Consider the following 15,808-nt stretch of genomic DNA (forward strand, 5'->3'; position numbering starts at 1 on the left):
GATGCACAACATAGAGCCTAACGACTTGAGAAAATTACAATGATCATCCTGTTCCCCATACATGTAGGTAGTGTTATGTTCGTTGGTTTTTCCTGGGAATGTGTTGTAAGAGACTTTTCTTGGCGCGTCAATGCGCCCTAGTCAGCCCAAGCCGCCGGGCTCTCAAACGATTTCCTCCCGAGATTCTTTGTTTCTGCGACTCGAGCTGTTTGGAGATTGAGATTCGCACTTGTCAGTCGAGGACAAAAAAGAAGGGGCTGCTCCAGGAACAGAAATTTTGCCAAGCCGAAATAAGCAACAGTATGGATTTACGCTTGTCACGCTAGACCAGCATGTCGGATGAGATTCTTGGCAAACCCGGGATTTGGGAGAGGGCAATGAGAGAGGCAGATGGGCGAAAGGTTGTTGGGTGATTTCTTGGTCGACCTCACTTTTTTTTTCTTTCTCATTGTGTGTATTAGCCGGAATGGATGATGGCTTTACGACGGGCAAATAAACGTCACGAGTTGAGATGGCAGTATCCATGCCTCACACTACTGGAAATATTCTGAAGGAGGAAATGGGGCCTGCCAGTGTCTCGGGTGACGTTCTCCAATGACAAGACACGCGGTGGTAATATATCCCAAGCTCTCAGCCCATGCAATTTTTAATATGTGCTCATCTGATTTTTTCGAAAGAATAAGTTAAAAATCTTTTTTCCCCAAAAAAAAAGATTGCTAGAATCCATATATTTCTATAAACTTTGCAAATATAAAAACTTACCTAAACTTGCGTAGCATTTCGAAATACAGTACCGCCCCTCCCTGAATAGATGTACATATTATGCGTGTGCAGGCTATGGGGTGTCCTACGTGTTACTGGAGTATTTCTATGTACAGCTTTTCAATACACAAATACCAAATATTCTGGTTTTATTATATTATATCCTAACCTCATATAGCCATCACATGTTATTTTTTTCATGCAGTTCGGACATATTTCCGCGTTTATCTTTGGCATTGGTATTTCACCTGCTCTGGGCTCGCCTGGCTTGGGATTCGGACCTTGGAAAAAAGAATCCGCGCCTCTATGGTGCAGGGTGACTAAAACTTGGCCACATTTTCCTCTGCTCAACACTTACGTTCTGCAAAATGAGGGACAACAACTGAATTGGATGTTAACGGTCGAAAATATGTGTTAAAAGTTCACAAGCGCTGTAAGGATCTTTCGGGAGTCGGCAGCGAATGGCCAACAGAAAGAAGGCTGCGAAATTAAAGTGGTCGTGGCTGTCCATCACAACATCTAAAATAGGGACGCTACCACTTCATATGTCACTGAATGAAACTTGAAATGGCGGCTATCCATGTGGCAGTCAGACGAACGAACGAACGCGAGAGTGGGAACGGGAGCCCTATCGGGCGGTGTGCAGTCTTGTTGTCCGCGGAACGACGAGCAAGGCTTGCCCTGATTCATGTCGTCAGATGCAGATGTCGGACCTGCTGGTTCGCGTTGGTGGACGATGTTCCGAGACAGGGCCGGAGAGCGAGGAATGGATATGCTGGGGACACCTGATGGGAAATTTTCTATATACAGCAAACGAGGAATGCATTGCTTGTCAAAAATAAAAATAAAAATTGATTGATCAACTGTATGTATATGTGCTGTAATAACAACCTAGATAGCTTGTAACCAACATGTCTGGTCAGCAGGGAACCAAATCCATCGCGGTTGGCTTGGAAAGAAAAAAGAAGCTCAAGACGACGGAAGATTTTTCTCCAAAAGGGGGCTGTGACACAAACCGTCCGGGCCGGTTCCCCACCGACGGAACCCGACGTTCAAGGTCTCTCCTTCCGCAGATGGAAATCCAGCTCGGGGAATCCTCCAATCAGCGACATCACACGTGCCGGATCCGCGATTGCTCAAACTCCACCCTTTGGTTTGCTTTGTTTCACCCTGGATCGAGAAAAGGTCCGCCAGGTGGATCCTCCCTGTTATTTCCCCCCGAACAAAGCAGATCACAAAACTTCCTAGGTCCCTTTTTTGTTTGGCATAATTGCAACCATTGGGATATTTGATCAATGAACAAGGAGCTCAGAGCAAACTGCGCCATGGAGCTCCGGAAGCGAAATAAGCGGGCAAGCGAGTAGACCAAAACACATCACTGCTACTCTACAATACTACAATGTTATACATTAACCCGAGTTGTGTTTGCCAGATTGCCTCTACGTTGCTGTGCAGACCAAATCGATGAGAAAAAAGCCCGCGTAGACTTTCATGTTGCTGGACAGGTCCAGTTAATGGAAGCTTGTGCCTGCCAATGATCAAATTCCAGGATGAACCATGAGAAACGGGCAGGTATGATACCGCTCTATTGGGTTTCTTCCTGATCTTTCTACCTCTTTTATTTTTTTTTTACTTTTTTTGTTATTCTTTCTTTTTTTTGTCCTCTTTTCTCTCTGTTCGCCTGGGTCGACCCATTGCCATGTCAAAACCACGTTGGCAGCAGATCGTGGGTCCCGCGAAACAGCATCCCAAAAAATATGCCTAGCATATACAAGTAAGTCCCCACGCGGACACACGGCACCGATCACTGGTAGGATTTCAAGCGCCGCAAAAGAGGATATGGGCAATCCGGCGGCACGCAAAAAAACCCGTAAAGAGAATAAAGACCGAATGGTGAAAGTCTACCCGCTGATTGCCAAAAACCCCCCGCATCCATACCATACCGGGATCTTGCAACATCGTAAAATGCATCCTTGCACCAGACCCTAGTCTAGGGGCTCTGCTGCCGCCTTGTTCTCCACCGACCGGTCCCATACCTTGTATGCCTCCTTGGCTCGTCTCCAGATTTCTTTGGCACTCGCGTTTCTCATGTAAATCCCGACTATCATTTGTGTTATTCTTTTCTTAGTTTTTGTTCCTTCTCTGTTTTTTCCCCCTTCTTTCTCCTTCGTCTCCAGCATTGCCTACCTAGAGGGTGTCGAGCTTTGGGGTGCCGTTGTTCTTGTTTTTTTTTTCCTTTCTTTCTTTTCTCCATTCCTTTTTGCTTCAGCCAGCAACCGCGCATTGGTTGTGACTTGAATGTTTGGTTCTTTTTCTTCTTCATCTTTTATACCTCGATTCATACTATCATTACATGCGCGTATCTGCCCGGGTGGTGATCGTTGCTTAGTACACTAATACTCTAGCATTGACTGCACATTAATCACCCACCCTCTCATCACTCAATCGAACGACAAAGAACTCGTGCGCGCTGTTGGACGGCAAGCACAACACATCACCTATAATCGACTCAACTTGGCCAAAGGTTATCTCTAGGGTCTTGGCTACACATGTTCACCTGAAGTCCGAAGTTGACTGCTTGAACAGAGCAGCGCTGCTGCGGGAAGCGACGAGGTTCACCCCGAGTTTGCCGGGACGGACAGTGCCGACTTTTTGCTCTTCTCCACAGGTGTTGAATCAACTTGAATGACACCGTCCCCGGTGGCTCGAGAAGATATGCAGACGGTGAACCACTCATCCGCCATTTTTGGAAGATATAATTTCTTCTCAAGGATGGACGCAACTATGGAAGGCCCCGCCGGGGATCAAATCGGGACGCAATTTCACCACCTCAGCTACTATATCGCGCTGGCATGCATATTATTGGGCGCATACTTTTTCAAACTGCAGAAAAATGCCAAGAGGAGTCAGGTTGATGCGCCTTATTACAAGGCCTCGATATGGAAATGGATGTTTGACGCCGAGACCCAGATCATCGAAAGCTATAACAAGGTCAGCCACCTCTGCATGCTCCTTACGTGAGGAGCCATACGCGTTCGATATAGCCTTCTCGAAGCTTTGACACCTACAGGATTCTTACTTTCTCGTTGTTGTTACTAACCGCGGCTTTTGTGTTGGCAGTTTTATGGCAAAGTCTACCAAATAAAAGCAACAGAAGGCATGCAACTGGTACTACCACCGGCGTTTGTGGCAGAGCTGAAGAGCCTGCCTGAAGAGACGCTGAGCGCAACCGCAGCGATGTGTGAGGTACGAATACCATGTCTCTGGATCCGACTTGACAAGAACAGAACCTCCTAGTGGACCATTGTCAACATAGATATGCTCACTAACAGATTCGCGCAGGCCATGTTGAGCGAATACACCCACTTCCACTTCGCCAACAACGGCGATCTGTTGGCGGCTTTGGTGAAAACCAAACTTGCCCAGAACGCAACCAACTCCACTATCGTGCCGCGATTAAAAGAGGAGATCGATGTCCTGGTGGCTGAAGAATTCCCCGAGTGTCGCGACTGGACGACCTTCAAGATACAGCCCTTTACGCTCCGTGCGGTAACTCGCATGGCCGGGCGCATCTTTGTGGGGCCGGAAATCAACCGACGCGAGGACTGGGTCGAGACCAACATCAACTTTGTCGTGCACGTCTTCATGACCGTGGCCAAGCTGCAGTTCATGCCGCAGTTTCTGCGCCCGATAGGACAGTACCTCGTGCCCGACGTGCGACGCACTGCTGCCGATCTCGAAAAGGCCGGGAACTTGCTGAAGCCTATCATTGACCAGCGGATGCGCGACAAGGAGAACTTTCCAGGCTATGAGGCGCCCGCAGACATGATTTCCTGGCTGCTCGAAACTCTCTCCGACAAAGACCGGGCTGACATTGCTGTCCATGCCCAGCTGCAACTCATGCTTGCGATGGCCAGTGGCCACGGCACCAACAACATCATTGTCGACTGCATCTTCGATCTTGCCGATGACCCTGACCTGCAGGACGAACTGCGAGAGGAGGTGGAGGCTGCGTATGCTACCGGGGCACCCGGGAGTGACTGGACCAAGGAGAAGCTTCTGATGCTGAAGAAGATGGATAGCCTCATGAAGGAGGTGCAGCGGTTTCGAGGCAATCTCAGTAAGTTCTCCTTGTCTGAAAATGAGCAAAACGGGATGGAAAAAAAAAAAAGAAAAAACACTAACCGGTTGACAACCAACAGTCGGCTTCCACCGCAAAGTCCTGAAGCCCATATCCCTCTCCGACGGCACCTACCTCCCTCCAGGAACAAAGCTGCTCGTCCCACAGGCGGGCATCTCCCGCGACGGGGCCTTTTACCAGTACCCCGACCACTTTGACCCGATGCGCTTCTACAAGCTCCGGCAACAGCAGCAACAAAGCAGCCGAGACTCGAGCGGGTCCGGGGACGAGGACTCGGCCAGGCACCACCAGTTCACGGCCATTGTTGACACCAACGTCAACTTTGGCGGCGGCAAGCACGCCTGCCCGGGCCGGTTTTTTGCCTGCACCGAGATCAAGCTGCTTCTGGCGTACTTTTTGAGAAACTACGAGGTCCGCCTCAAGCCGGGCGAGGGGAGGCCCAAGCCCTTCACCATGATGATGTCAAAAGTCCCGAACCCAGACGGCGAGGTGCAGTTCCGCAGGAGGGAGTGTGCCGAATACTGAAAGACGGGGTTTTTTTTGGCTGTTTTGTAGTTTAGAGGTCAATGAAAGAACCAGAAATTGAGTACATCGAGCGGCAAGAAAAAACTGTATTTGGATTGTGACATGTCGTTGTGTTGTCGAAGTGGCCGTCCTGGTGGTCAGTGGTCGTAGGTGGGAACGCCTGTCTGTGTCGCTATACTAAGCGAGCAGGTTCACTTGCAGCTTTGAATCCTAGATTAGATGCGCGCCGTGGGTTACTACCGTAATTACACAGTCGAGGCTAACTACCAAAGTCTCAAAAGGTCATTGGGCAAAATTAACAGATTTATTATTGTGTATTATGTATAAGCTTTTGTCTTGTCGTCTCAAGGTCTTGAATCACATAACCTATTCCCGGGGGAATGCATTATAGCGCTTTCCAACAAAGCTGCCGTTTCCGGCCTTGCCATCGGTGTACAGTGTCATCGTATCCGTCGAGTTCTGGTAAGACACACCGCACTTTTCCGAGAATCCCTTGAACCGCTCGGTCCTCTCCTTGATGAACTGCTCGAATGCAGCCTTGGAGCAGCTCGTGCCCGGTCCATCGTTGCAACCGGGAATCAGCTGAGGTGAGCTGTTGACCAAGACGCGATGGTACTGGCCGTTGTCGAAGCCATAGCTGCCGGAGCACTCGAGACGCTCGAGGGCGATGTTGGTCAGGAAGGGGACGATGTGCGAGGAGCGCCAGGCGCGGTGTGGGTTCTCGGCATCGGAGGGCATGGTGGCGTTGACGGTGGCTTCTGATCCGCCGAATTGCGAGTTGTTGAACAGGCCCATGGCGACCATGACCATGGGCGGAAGCTCGCGGTGCGTAAAGCTGATGTATAGGTCCTCAGCCTCAGGGCCGCCGTCGCGCGTCATCAGGTCGGCAGTCGCCTGCAACCAAGGCATGCCAATGTATCCGGCGGCGGGGAAGCCGTAGCCGACATTGTAGTGGTAGCGGACGTCCTCCGAGTACTCCCAACCGAGCCAGTCGTCCGGGCCAAAGAGGTCGAGGTCGCAAAACTTGGAGCGGCCTCGAATGAGGGACTCGTAGCCGCAAAGCTGCATCATGCCAAAGACGTCCTTGGTGGTGAAGTTGAACCCCGGGGCTGCAGCGTTGAAGCGGGCCTTGATGGGTTTGGTAAACTTCTCCTGGTACACCTGGCTCTGCTCGCTCCCGGTTGAGCCCGAGTAGGCCGGGCAGGCCTTGTAGGGGGTCAGGCTATTGGAACCAGACTCCTTGCCCTCGTAGATACTGACAACGCGGATGGTGTTATCCTCGCGCTGAAAGCCGCGCACGAGGGACTTGGCGGACTCAAAGGTGCGTTCAGCGGACGAGGTCCACACGTGCTGGGGTAAGCTGAGGTTTGGGTAGCGGAAGCTGAGGTCAACACCGAGCCTCGAGGCCTCGAGCTTGCCCATCCGGGTCAGGAGAGATGCCTCGGCCTCGGTGACGGGCGGCTCCCAGTGAGCTAGGAAACTGAGCGAGGGGATCCGGGCCCAATCCACGGAGGATTGATTCTTCCACTTGGAGATGAAGGGGCCCATGTACTCCTCATAGTCAAAGTCGTTGGCGTAGATGGCGGCATGGCGGCTGAGGTAGGCGGCACGGGTCACGGTGCAGCCCTGCGGCGCGTCTGGAGATCTCGGGGGGTCCAGCGGCTCAAAGTAGGGCGCTATGCCGGCGAGGTGGTGGAGAGGGTTGAATGTGTACTCGGAGTTGAGGCTCGAGGCGAGAGATGGGATGGCCAAGGGAAGTAGAGCCAGAAGGGTCTTGAGTGATGCCATATTGAATCATACACTACGTAGAGTGATGTTGAGGAAAATAAGGAGGCGAGGGTGAGCTCTTGCGTTTGGCGGGAGCGAGATAGAAAACTCCCTGCCGTCACCTATCTATCCCCACGTGGACTAGGTTCTATTTCTAGTCCTAGTAGGCCGGCCGTTAGATGAGACAGATGCTTGATAGGCAAGATGTCAAAGGGTATGACTAGCTAGCTGAATGCTAGTCAAAAGCAAGCTCGTCATGCATCAGTCAAGTTCAGACGACGAGCGTCGACCGACTTCATATACTGTTATACTGCAAATTGATGTCTGCAAGGCGACGTACACATGTCATGTTTTGCAAATTCGGTAGACGCGACTACCCACCATGATCTACCTGGATGTGGTAGGGATCGGAGCGAAGCCTTGAATATACCGGCGGTCAATGCCGTCATATTCGGCAGTGAGCAGGGGGGCCCCTGAGAGAGAGAGAGAAAAAAAAATACGGAGCAGTTCTTCATTTGTTTGTTAATGCAACCGCAGCTTGCGCAGTTGAGGAATGAGTTGGTTAATAGCTTGTAGAACTTCAATTGCAAATGATGTCAGGGTCCCCACGTAAACGCGATCCACTCGAGCTCGATCCATGCCGTACCAGCCGTCTTATCGTTTAGGGATCTTATCTCTTATCGATTCGCGGCAGCTTTCTCATAAAGAGGCGCGGGGACATTCTTTGCGGGTCATCTCAAGCTCAAAGGCCAATCAGGGCTAAGGTTGAGGCGCAACCAGCTACTGCCTACCAAACGGTGCGCTTGCTTAGGTTTGGTAACTAAGCAAGCTAAGGTACCTAGGTTACCTGAGGTACTTACCTACCTTACTCGAAGCTTTAGTCTTCCAGCTGAGCCAAGAAAGCTTCAAATCCATTTGTTGGCATTACTGTGCAACGACATCATTCGGTTACTTTGACACCGCGCGCCATACTTGTTGGCCAAGAAGCTCAGTGACCATCCCCTCGCCCAGCTTCGCACACAAACCACAAGCTCCTACCGGGGAGACAGCTTCAAGATGAGTGGAGGGTGGAATACCAGTATGTCTACATCATGAATCAATCAAACCACCACCACTCACACAAGTTCCTGTCTCTTTTATTGAATTGACTGCTAACAACCTTGTAGTCGAGTCCGATGCGGTATGTGGCAACATGACTCCAGCTTCCGAGACGAGCACACGCCTAACTCGGCTTCCGCGTGCGCATGACGACCATCCGGCCACATAACTGACCCTCTGTCCATTACAAACAGGGCGTCTTCACATACCTCCTCGAAGAGCTCGGTGTCAAGGGCGTCCAGTTCGAGGAGCTCCTGACCCTCGAGCCTGAATCCCTGGCCTCGCTCCACCCCGTCTACGGCGTCATCTTTCTCTTCAAGTACCCGACCGACCAACCGTACCGCGCCGAGAAACCCCTCGATGGCGACTTTGACCACGACGCTGCCGACGACGGCAGCCTCTTCTTCGCGAGCCAGACCATCCAGAACGCGTGCGGCACTCAGGCCCTGCTCTCAGTCTTACTCAACCGGACCGCCGACGTCGAGGTCGGCCCTGCCCTGTCGGACTTTAGGGAGTTCACCATGCCCTTGCCCGCCGAGTTCCGCGGCGAAGCCCTGTCCAACTCGGACCTGATCCGCAGCGTCCACAACAGCTTCGCGCGCTCCTCGCCCTTTGCCGACGAGACCAGCCGGCCCGCCGACGCCGACTCGGAGGACGCCTTCCATTTCATTGCCTACACCGCCGCGGGCGGCCGCCTCTGGGAGCTCGACGGCCTGCAGCCCGCACCCATCAGCCACGGACCCTGCGACAGCACCGACGGCGAGGACTTTGCTAACAAGGTCATGGCCGTGCTGCAGCGCCGCATGCAGCGCTACGAATCCTCCGAGATCCGCTTCAACCTGCTCGCCATGTGCCGGGACCTGCGCCTGCGCGCCGCCGAGCTGGGCGACGTCGAGGCCGCGGAGCGTGAGCGGAGGAAGCGCCGCGAGTGGCGGTTCGAGAACGGCCTGCGCAGACACAACTTTGTAGGCTTCGCCGGTGAGGTTCTGCGCGGCGTCGTGGCCGCCAAGGTCAACGAAGGCGGTGGCGAGGCCTATGATAAGTGGGTCGAGCAGGCGAAGCAGAAGATGATGAAGAGGATAGGGGACAGGTCCGAGAGGAAGAGGAGTGCCGCTGGCGGAGGCGACGTTGAGATGGCTGGTTGAAAACCAAGGTCAGATTGGAGTTTTAGGTGATTCTGGGTTTCTTCTCTTTTTATTATCACTATGAAGCATGATAGAACAGCAAAGGGGCGGCTTAAAGGATACCCAACAAATGTGCTCTGCTTCCCCGCGGGGATAACGGTACATTGCCCCTGTTCAGGTGAGGGAGTACGCAAGGGGCTGCGGAATGGCTTGCCACTTTCCCGGGATTGTTCCTCTTCTGATGGTGCAGAATCCTGCATTGACAGAATGCCACAACGGCCAGTGCAGTGCCCGAAATGGCGTATTTTTTCTTCGGACCCCCGAAACTGAAATTCAAAATGTAGGGGATACACATGGACGAATCCTGTGGCCAGGACAAGGAATCTTTTGCCCCCTCGGACTGCTGTGTGTACCGAGAAAGCAATACCACCTACCTAGCGTGTGGGAGGATCTGGTGGCTGATGGCCAAGACTGAGACGAAAGCCTTTTGGGCGACAAAACAAGTCACAATTCATCATGCATCATCGAAGTAAGAGGTAAAGAGAGAAAGAGAGAGAAGTGAGTTGAAGATATTCTTTTGGTAGTGTATCAGGTATCAAGTGAGGTCATTACACATAAATAGCAAACAACAAAGATTATCTTCCAAGTACAGGCTTGTCTCGCAATGAGTAACAAAGCGATCAAGATAAATGATGTAGTGAGGAGAAAACAAAAAACAAGACACAGGGTATCGTGAGACCGCATGAACATGGCCATGATGGTATAAAAATAACACCCCAACTCCCCTCCCTCCCATTAATGCCCAGTTCCCAAATTATACAAAGCCTTCAAGTATGAGTCAGGGTGGCACTGAGGCAAAACCCAGCAAAAAGCATTTTCTTTTCTTCAGAGCGCATCCCCATCACAATCCCCTGAGCATCATCTGCTCAGTTGCGGGGTTCTCACTGTCCCAGTGTCCCTTCTCGGCATCGGTGGCGTTGAGGAAGCCGTTGGCGCGCTCCAAGGTGCGCACATCAACGTCGGTGACATATGACTTGCCGTCTAGCAGGTTGATCCTGACCTCCTTGTCGGTGGGGACCCAAAACTCGTCCTTGTTCAGGCGTCGCGAGCCGTCAAAGGCAGTAATGGTCCTCTTCTTCAGGTTCATCTGACCCTTGTCGAAACCCCACGATGTTGGGTAGTCACGGCGGCCCTTGCGGCGCTTGGCCTGAGGGGGAGTGATGCCGATGCGTGAGCTGGTCATGCCACGGGAGGCCTTTGAACGCTTGTTTGATGTGCCGGGCGAGGGAAGATCCTCGTCGTCCATCATGTCTTCGTCCTCGTCCTCGTTCTCCATCGATGTTGTCATAGTCGCCGTCGGCAGATTGTTCTTATCCAGTGTCATGTGGACCTCCTTGTCGTCGGCCACCTCGGCCAGCCTCTTGGCGTTGATCGCCTCGGCCGGGTCCTCTTGCTGCACGATGCGTAGCACACAGTCGTCCAGATGCTCGTAGAACTCCTGTGCGTTGGTGAAGGTACCAGAGCAGGTGCTGCACTTGCCGGTTGCGTCGGGAGCGTAGCTAGACAGCTTCTTGGCCGCGGCGCCCGAGCCAGACTTCTTGCGGCTGTTGGGAGGTGTTTGCTCAACGCCGTGCACGGCCGTCAAGTGCCTCTTGAAGACATCGGCGCGGTTGAACGACTTCTCCGCTGCCGATCCTGATCCGGGACAGAAACCACACACCATGGTTCCCTTGTAGTGCGTCAGAGTGTGGCGGTTCTTGTCGTATTTGCGCGCAAACCCCTTGATGTGATAGTCGCATGTCGCGATGGGGCATTTTTCAGGACGCTCCGTCTGGTGGGTGAGCATGTGCGCCTTGAGATCCTTGAAGATCTTGCCGCACTCGGGGTGTGGGCAGCGCTGCTTCTCCTTGGCGGCCTCATCGCCGCTGAACTGTGGCTCTGCTGCAGCCGAGTAGCCGGACACAAACGAGTGGATGCTCTGGCGGCGCGTATCCAAGCTGGCAGGGAACTGGCCGAAATGCTGTTGCTGGTGGTGGTAGTTACTGTTAGGCAGGTATGGCAGTGGTGATATGCTGCCGTTCCGGTGCTGAGGAGAGCCGGTAGTCAGGCCAGGCGATGTTGGGTAGCCTGATGATGGTGGCGGCGGGTATGAGGACTCGAAATTTTGCATGCCAGGATGGATGAGCGTGGGATCTGCTGAGGGGAGGAGGCTTGTTAGCTTGCGTGTTCAGGAACGGAGAGAACTTGCCAGAAGAAAAAAGAGCAAGGTAAACCGACAATAAGACACAACAGGGGCAACAAACTGCCCGCTACTTGGAGAAAAGAAAGGAGATACAAGTCGAGAGCTCTCGCTCCCTGCACTATTTCCGCTGCCCCAAGCCTGAGATAACTGGGTAGAAGAAGACGCTGAAGCAACGGGGGAGAAGAAGGCGTTGCTAGACTTGCGTGAAGAACAAGGAGAAACAAATGAGGCCGTTTCTGTGTTGACCCTCAAGTCCAAGGAGCTGTGCAAGCTATGTGTGGAATCTCGTCGGGAGGAAGCTGACGATACAGGAGACGAGCAAGTAACAAGAGCAGAAGAGCGCGGGACGGAGTGCTGAGAGATCCTAGAAATCCGTGCTGACTTACCCACAAATCCAGGCTTGGTATGTGGTTGTTGGGCGTACTCGAAAGCGGAAAAGTCATCCATAGCCTGCGTAGCGCCCGTCGAGTACGAGTACTCGTGCGCTGAGTAGAAGTCGCCGTGGCCCACGATGCCGGGCATGAGGTTACCGTGGGAAGGCCATTCTGATACATTTTGCGGTTGGCCATGTGCAGAGCGGGGTGATCCAACTGCAGAAGATGGCGCAGAGTCGACAGACGGGGGAGCTGAGTGAATATGATGAAGACCCGGGGCACAAGCATCATCTGCATAGATGCTGGGAGAGAGGCCAGGGTTGTTACCATATGACTGAACACCAGAAACGTCGGCGTAGAGGCCATGAGTGTCAAATGTCATTGTGGGATGGAACTCCTGTTGTTGTTGCCTTGGGTAGTAGGACTCTGTTGAAAGGTTGAGGTGTTCCATGCTGTTAGAAGCAGCAGAAAAGGCGCCGTGGGGTGGATCCGGATACATCATGGCGAAGTCTTCGCGGTCGATATGTTGTCTATATGGCATAGCAGATGTTGAATGGAGGATCAGAGAAGTAGGCAACCAAGTCCGGGGCGCCGAACAAGAATCGGGCGACGAACTCAGGCCGAGAAAATTGGTTGGTTTGTCCTTTTTGGAGCTTTTGCTGTTGTTCGTTTTGGACTGCAAATCCCAAGCTTGGCTTTGTATGATGACGCCGACTAGCCAGTGAGGCAAGCAATGAGATCAAAGTATAAACGAAGGTCGAGGACAACTACTATCCTTTTTGGTGACTGAACATAGAACTCGAGTGAAGGCGATTCAGTTCAGGTCAGGAGACAGTTGTCACGATGGTGTTGTTGATGTTGTTGTTCGTGGTGGTGTAAGTGAAGTCAGGAAGGGAGCGGGACGAGAAACGAGGGCGGCCCCCAGGAAGCTATATAGATGGATTAGACGCGATGGTGGCATGTCTTGCGCAGGCAAGGTTGCTCACGAAATAAGGTAGAAAAGAAACTAGACCGGGCCTCAAGTCAAGGGTACGCGATTGCTGTAGGGCAGACCAAACAGAATAGAGGAGGCGTAGTGGGCAACAAGCAGCACCTACATCCATCGGGAGGTACATTCGCTCGCCAGGCCTGATAGGGGGGCGTGGGTGTAGGTGTGAGTGTGTGTGTCTGTCTGTGTCCACTATTACTCCCACTAAATGGTACACTGACTATTATCCACCAAGACAGAGGAGACAGCACCGTGAGAGAACCGGCAAGGGGGCGCGGGCAGGGCAGGGCACGACAGGGCAGGGCAAGGGTATGGGGCAACGCATGGCATGGCATGGCATGGATGGTAGAAACGGTAGGGTATCTGTTTGTCACTCACCTCTCCACCAAGGGTACCGACTCCGGAGTGCTAGGTAAGTACTTCGTACCCTGTTGTGTGGGAAAAAAAGCCAAGAGCTCACCATAATCCACGCCCCCCCCCCCCCTTGCCAGCAGCTCGCTTGTCCAGCCTATCCACCCGCTCTCGCTTGCTCGCACATCATGCCCTGCCCTTGTCTGAGTAGGTACCTTACGCCAAAAAATCCACACATCTGCCAAAGATACGAGCCAGTGCGGGCGGCCGCGCGACCAGACGACGAAGCAAGTGCAAATTTCCCTAGCGGCAGCTCACGCGAATTTTGGAGGGAGGGGTCCCGCCCGATGGCGTCCAGTCTGGTGAATCGGAGACGAAACCAATCCAGACTTGGAATAGTCACTTGTAGGTGGCAGTGGCAGTGGCAGGGCGTGATTTACTTTTTTTTTTTTTGCTGCTTTTTTTTTCTCTCCCTTTCTCCCGTGCTTTTGCACATATGGGGTGTGCAGATATGATGATGAGACCAAGCAAGGGATGATGAAGATGGGGGATGCAAATGAGTGATGGGAAAGTGGGTGTGTTCCGTCTGCCATGGTCCATAGTGATGGACGATGGATACCTTACCTAGATGTGGATTGGTCCCATTGCATTAGATGCGGTGGCAGCCAGTTTCTGTTTGTAGGACTCAAATACTGTAAGCCGTTTATTTGGATGTCTGTCCTCTTTGGGTCCATCTCGGTTTGTTTTGAGCTGTCATCAAACACTGACTGCAGCTTACTCTGTTGACCGCCTTGCCAGGTTTTTTTTTCTCATTCAATTAATTGGGAGACCGAGAAAAAAAAAAGCTACATGTAAAACATGCATGGTTAAGTCGACTCGAGATTGGGTTTGTGCTCGCAATATGAGAAAAGTGGAATTGAATTGCATGGCCTAGACTCCAACGATTGAACTGGTCGATTGATTGACTGGCAAGACTGGCCATTGTGGTGCTTGCGCTTGGGTAGGTACTTTTTTTAAATTTTTTATTGAATGTCGAGGCACCAACCCTGCTCTCACGTTAATTATTCTAGGAACCTTTTTTTACTTTAATTCGTCTTCTACTTCAAATAGATCTGGCGAGACCTCCCTCACTTAGCAGCTCGCTTCGTTCTTTCCAGTAAAGAAGCTTGTAACTCAATATTGCTTTCTGCTTCTGGACGCTGTCTCGCTGAAAGACCCACAAGTTTAAGTAGAGTAGGTACTTTCTAGGGAAGGTACGAGGGTGCTGTAGGAAACCTTTTTCATGCGATCTCGGTCCCGGGGTTCACTGGGCGGGGAGACCCTTGTTATGCCACATGTTTGGTGGTACCACACACATCCTATTGGGAACCTGTATTAATTTTTTGGGTGATGCTGGATGGATGCCTATGTATCTGTTTAATTTGCCCATCAATATTCGGAAGCCGAGCAAGAACGAATTGGAGTCAGGCGACCGAGGTAAACAACTTACTCCTACCATGTTGTAATGTAAATGCTTGGCGTGAGTGTTTTCTTCTTGCTTTCTTTTCCTGTCTCGACCAAGACTCTGTTGTTCAATCGCTTCTCCTCCCCCACTCCACCATTCGAATCAACTCCGCAGCATTAGAGGAGGATTTTGCTTGCGCATGCGCCCATTTTCCCCTTAATGAAAACCCCAATCCCGTTTGGACCCCTGCCCGGCATCGGCCACTGCGTGAAAACCGAATGACGCCTGACTCTTCCTCAGGCGATGGCGTTCACGGCCCTGCATGTTCTGGACTCTCGCCGCCTCCTCCACGCCATTTAAAATACCACAATGAGGAGGGAAACATGAAAAGCACGAGGCGACTAGCTCACTGGAGCACCGGCCACCAGGCTATCCTAGGTGCTGGGGCCTCATTCGGGCTCTTGCGGGCCTCAATTTGACAAAAGGACCCCTTTGCCACAAAGCCTCAAAGAGAGTTTTGGCCAAGGGGAAAAAAAACATCCGTAACAACGAACAGAAAATAAAAAATAGCCCGGTCCAACAGTTAAACAGTAAACGGCCTCGGGACGCAGCGCCAAAGCTAGCATCACTGGCGGAGATGCAACAAATCGCAACGCCTACTTTTCAACTGCCTGCCTGCCGCCGTGCCTCCTACCTAGATACTGCGTCCACTACACTAAAATAGACCCTCCCTACCGCCTAACCTCCACTGTTTAGCTATTCAAGGTGGTTAAGGTTTCAATCGTTGAGGCGTACAGCCACCGGGTCGCAGAAGGGGAAGATAGGGCAGGTATGCACTCAGGAAAATCTAGCGGCCACGCTGTGGCACTATGCTACCGAGTCCGCATGCGACTGACTGGTTCAAACGGAATAGGTATGAGATGTAGCGAGGTAGCCAAGAATGTGCTAAATGCAAACTTGTGGTAGTAGTGAGCTGCCCTCCAAAGGGGAAA

General features: G+C 52.2%; 6 protein-coding genes across 6 annotated transcripts; 3 read left to right on the forward strand and 3 right to left on the reverse strand.

Annotated features, from left to right (window-relative positions):
• Positions 1-657: 657 nt before the first annotated feature.
• Positions 658-1,452, reverse strand: MGG_16241 (uncharacterized protein; the record flags this gene model as incomplete). Its single annotated transcript, XM_003709763.1, has 4 exons — positions 658-661; positions 763-803; positions 1,121-1,144; positions 1,366-1,452. The coding sequence occupies 4 exons, from the start codon at positions 1,450-1,452 to the stop codon at positions 658-660; spliced, it is 156 nt and encodes a 51-aa protein (XP_003709811.1).
• A 1,408-nt stretch (positions 1,453-2,860) lies between these two features.
• Positions 2,861-5,506, forward strand: MGG_09198 (ent-kaurene oxidase). Its single transcript, XM_003709764.1, has 4 exons — positions 2,861-3,753; positions 3,883-4,008; positions 4,105-4,882; positions 4,965-5,506. The coding sequence occupies exons 1-4, from the start codon at positions 3,448-3,450 to the stop codon at positions 5,426-5,428; spliced, it is 1,674 nt and encodes a 557-aa protein (XP_003709812.1). The 5' UTR covers positions 2,861-3,447; the 3' UTR covers positions 5,429-5,506.
• Positions 5,507-5,624: 118 nt separating this feature from the next.
• MGG_09199 (repressible acid phosphatase) lies at positions 5,625-7,768 on the reverse strand. Its single transcript, XM_003709765.1, has one exon. The coding sequence runs from the start codon at positions 7,214-7,216 to the stop codon at positions 5,795-5,797; it is 1,422 nt and encodes a 473-aa protein (XP_003709813.1). The 5' UTR covers positions 7,217-7,768; the 3' UTR covers positions 5,625-5,794.
• Positions 7,769-7,854: 86 nt separating this feature from the next.
• MGG_11771 (ubiquitin carboxyl-terminal hydrolase 2) lies at positions 7,855-10,068 on the forward strand. The gene is made up of 3 exons (XM_003709766.1): positions 7,855-8,273; positions 8,362-8,375; positions 8,488-10,068. The coding sequence occupies exons 1-3, from the start codon at positions 8,252-8,254 to the stop codon at positions 9,436-9,438; spliced, it is 987 nt and encodes a 328-aa protein (XP_003709814.1). The 5' UTR covers positions 7,855-8,251; the 3' UTR covers positions 9,439-10,068.
• MGG_09200 (zinc finger protein) lies at positions 9,969-13,040 on the reverse strand. Its single transcript, XM_003709767.1, has 2 exons — positions 12,046-13,040; positions 9,969-11,613 (listed from the first exon to the last, which is right to left on the reverse strand). Exons 1-2 carry the CDS (start codon positions 12,572-12,574, stop codon positions 10,319-10,321), a joined length of 1,824 nt encoding a protein of 607 aa, XP_003709815.1. The 5' UTR covers positions 12,575-13,040; the 3' UTR covers positions 9,969-10,318.
• On the forward strand, positions 12,877-13,807 carry MGG_14555 (uncharacterized protein; the record flags this gene model as incomplete). The annotated part of the gene is made up of 3 exons (XM_003709768.1): positions 12,877-12,908; positions 13,261-13,433; positions 13,782-13,807. 3 exons carry the CDS (start codon positions 12,877-12,879, stop codon positions 13,805-13,807), a joined length of 231 nt encoding a protein of 76 aa, XP_003709816.1.
• Between the last annotated feature and the right edge of the window lie 2,001 nt (positions 13,808-15,808).

The sequence above is a fragment of the Pyricularia oryzae genome, chromosome 1, assembly GCF_000002495.2.
Source record: "Pyricularia oryzae 70-15 chromosome 1, whole genome shotgun sequence".
NCBI classification, from domain to species: Eukaryota; Fungi; Ascomycota; class Sordariomycetes; order Magnaporthales; family Pyriculariaceae; genus Pyricularia; species Pyricularia oryzae.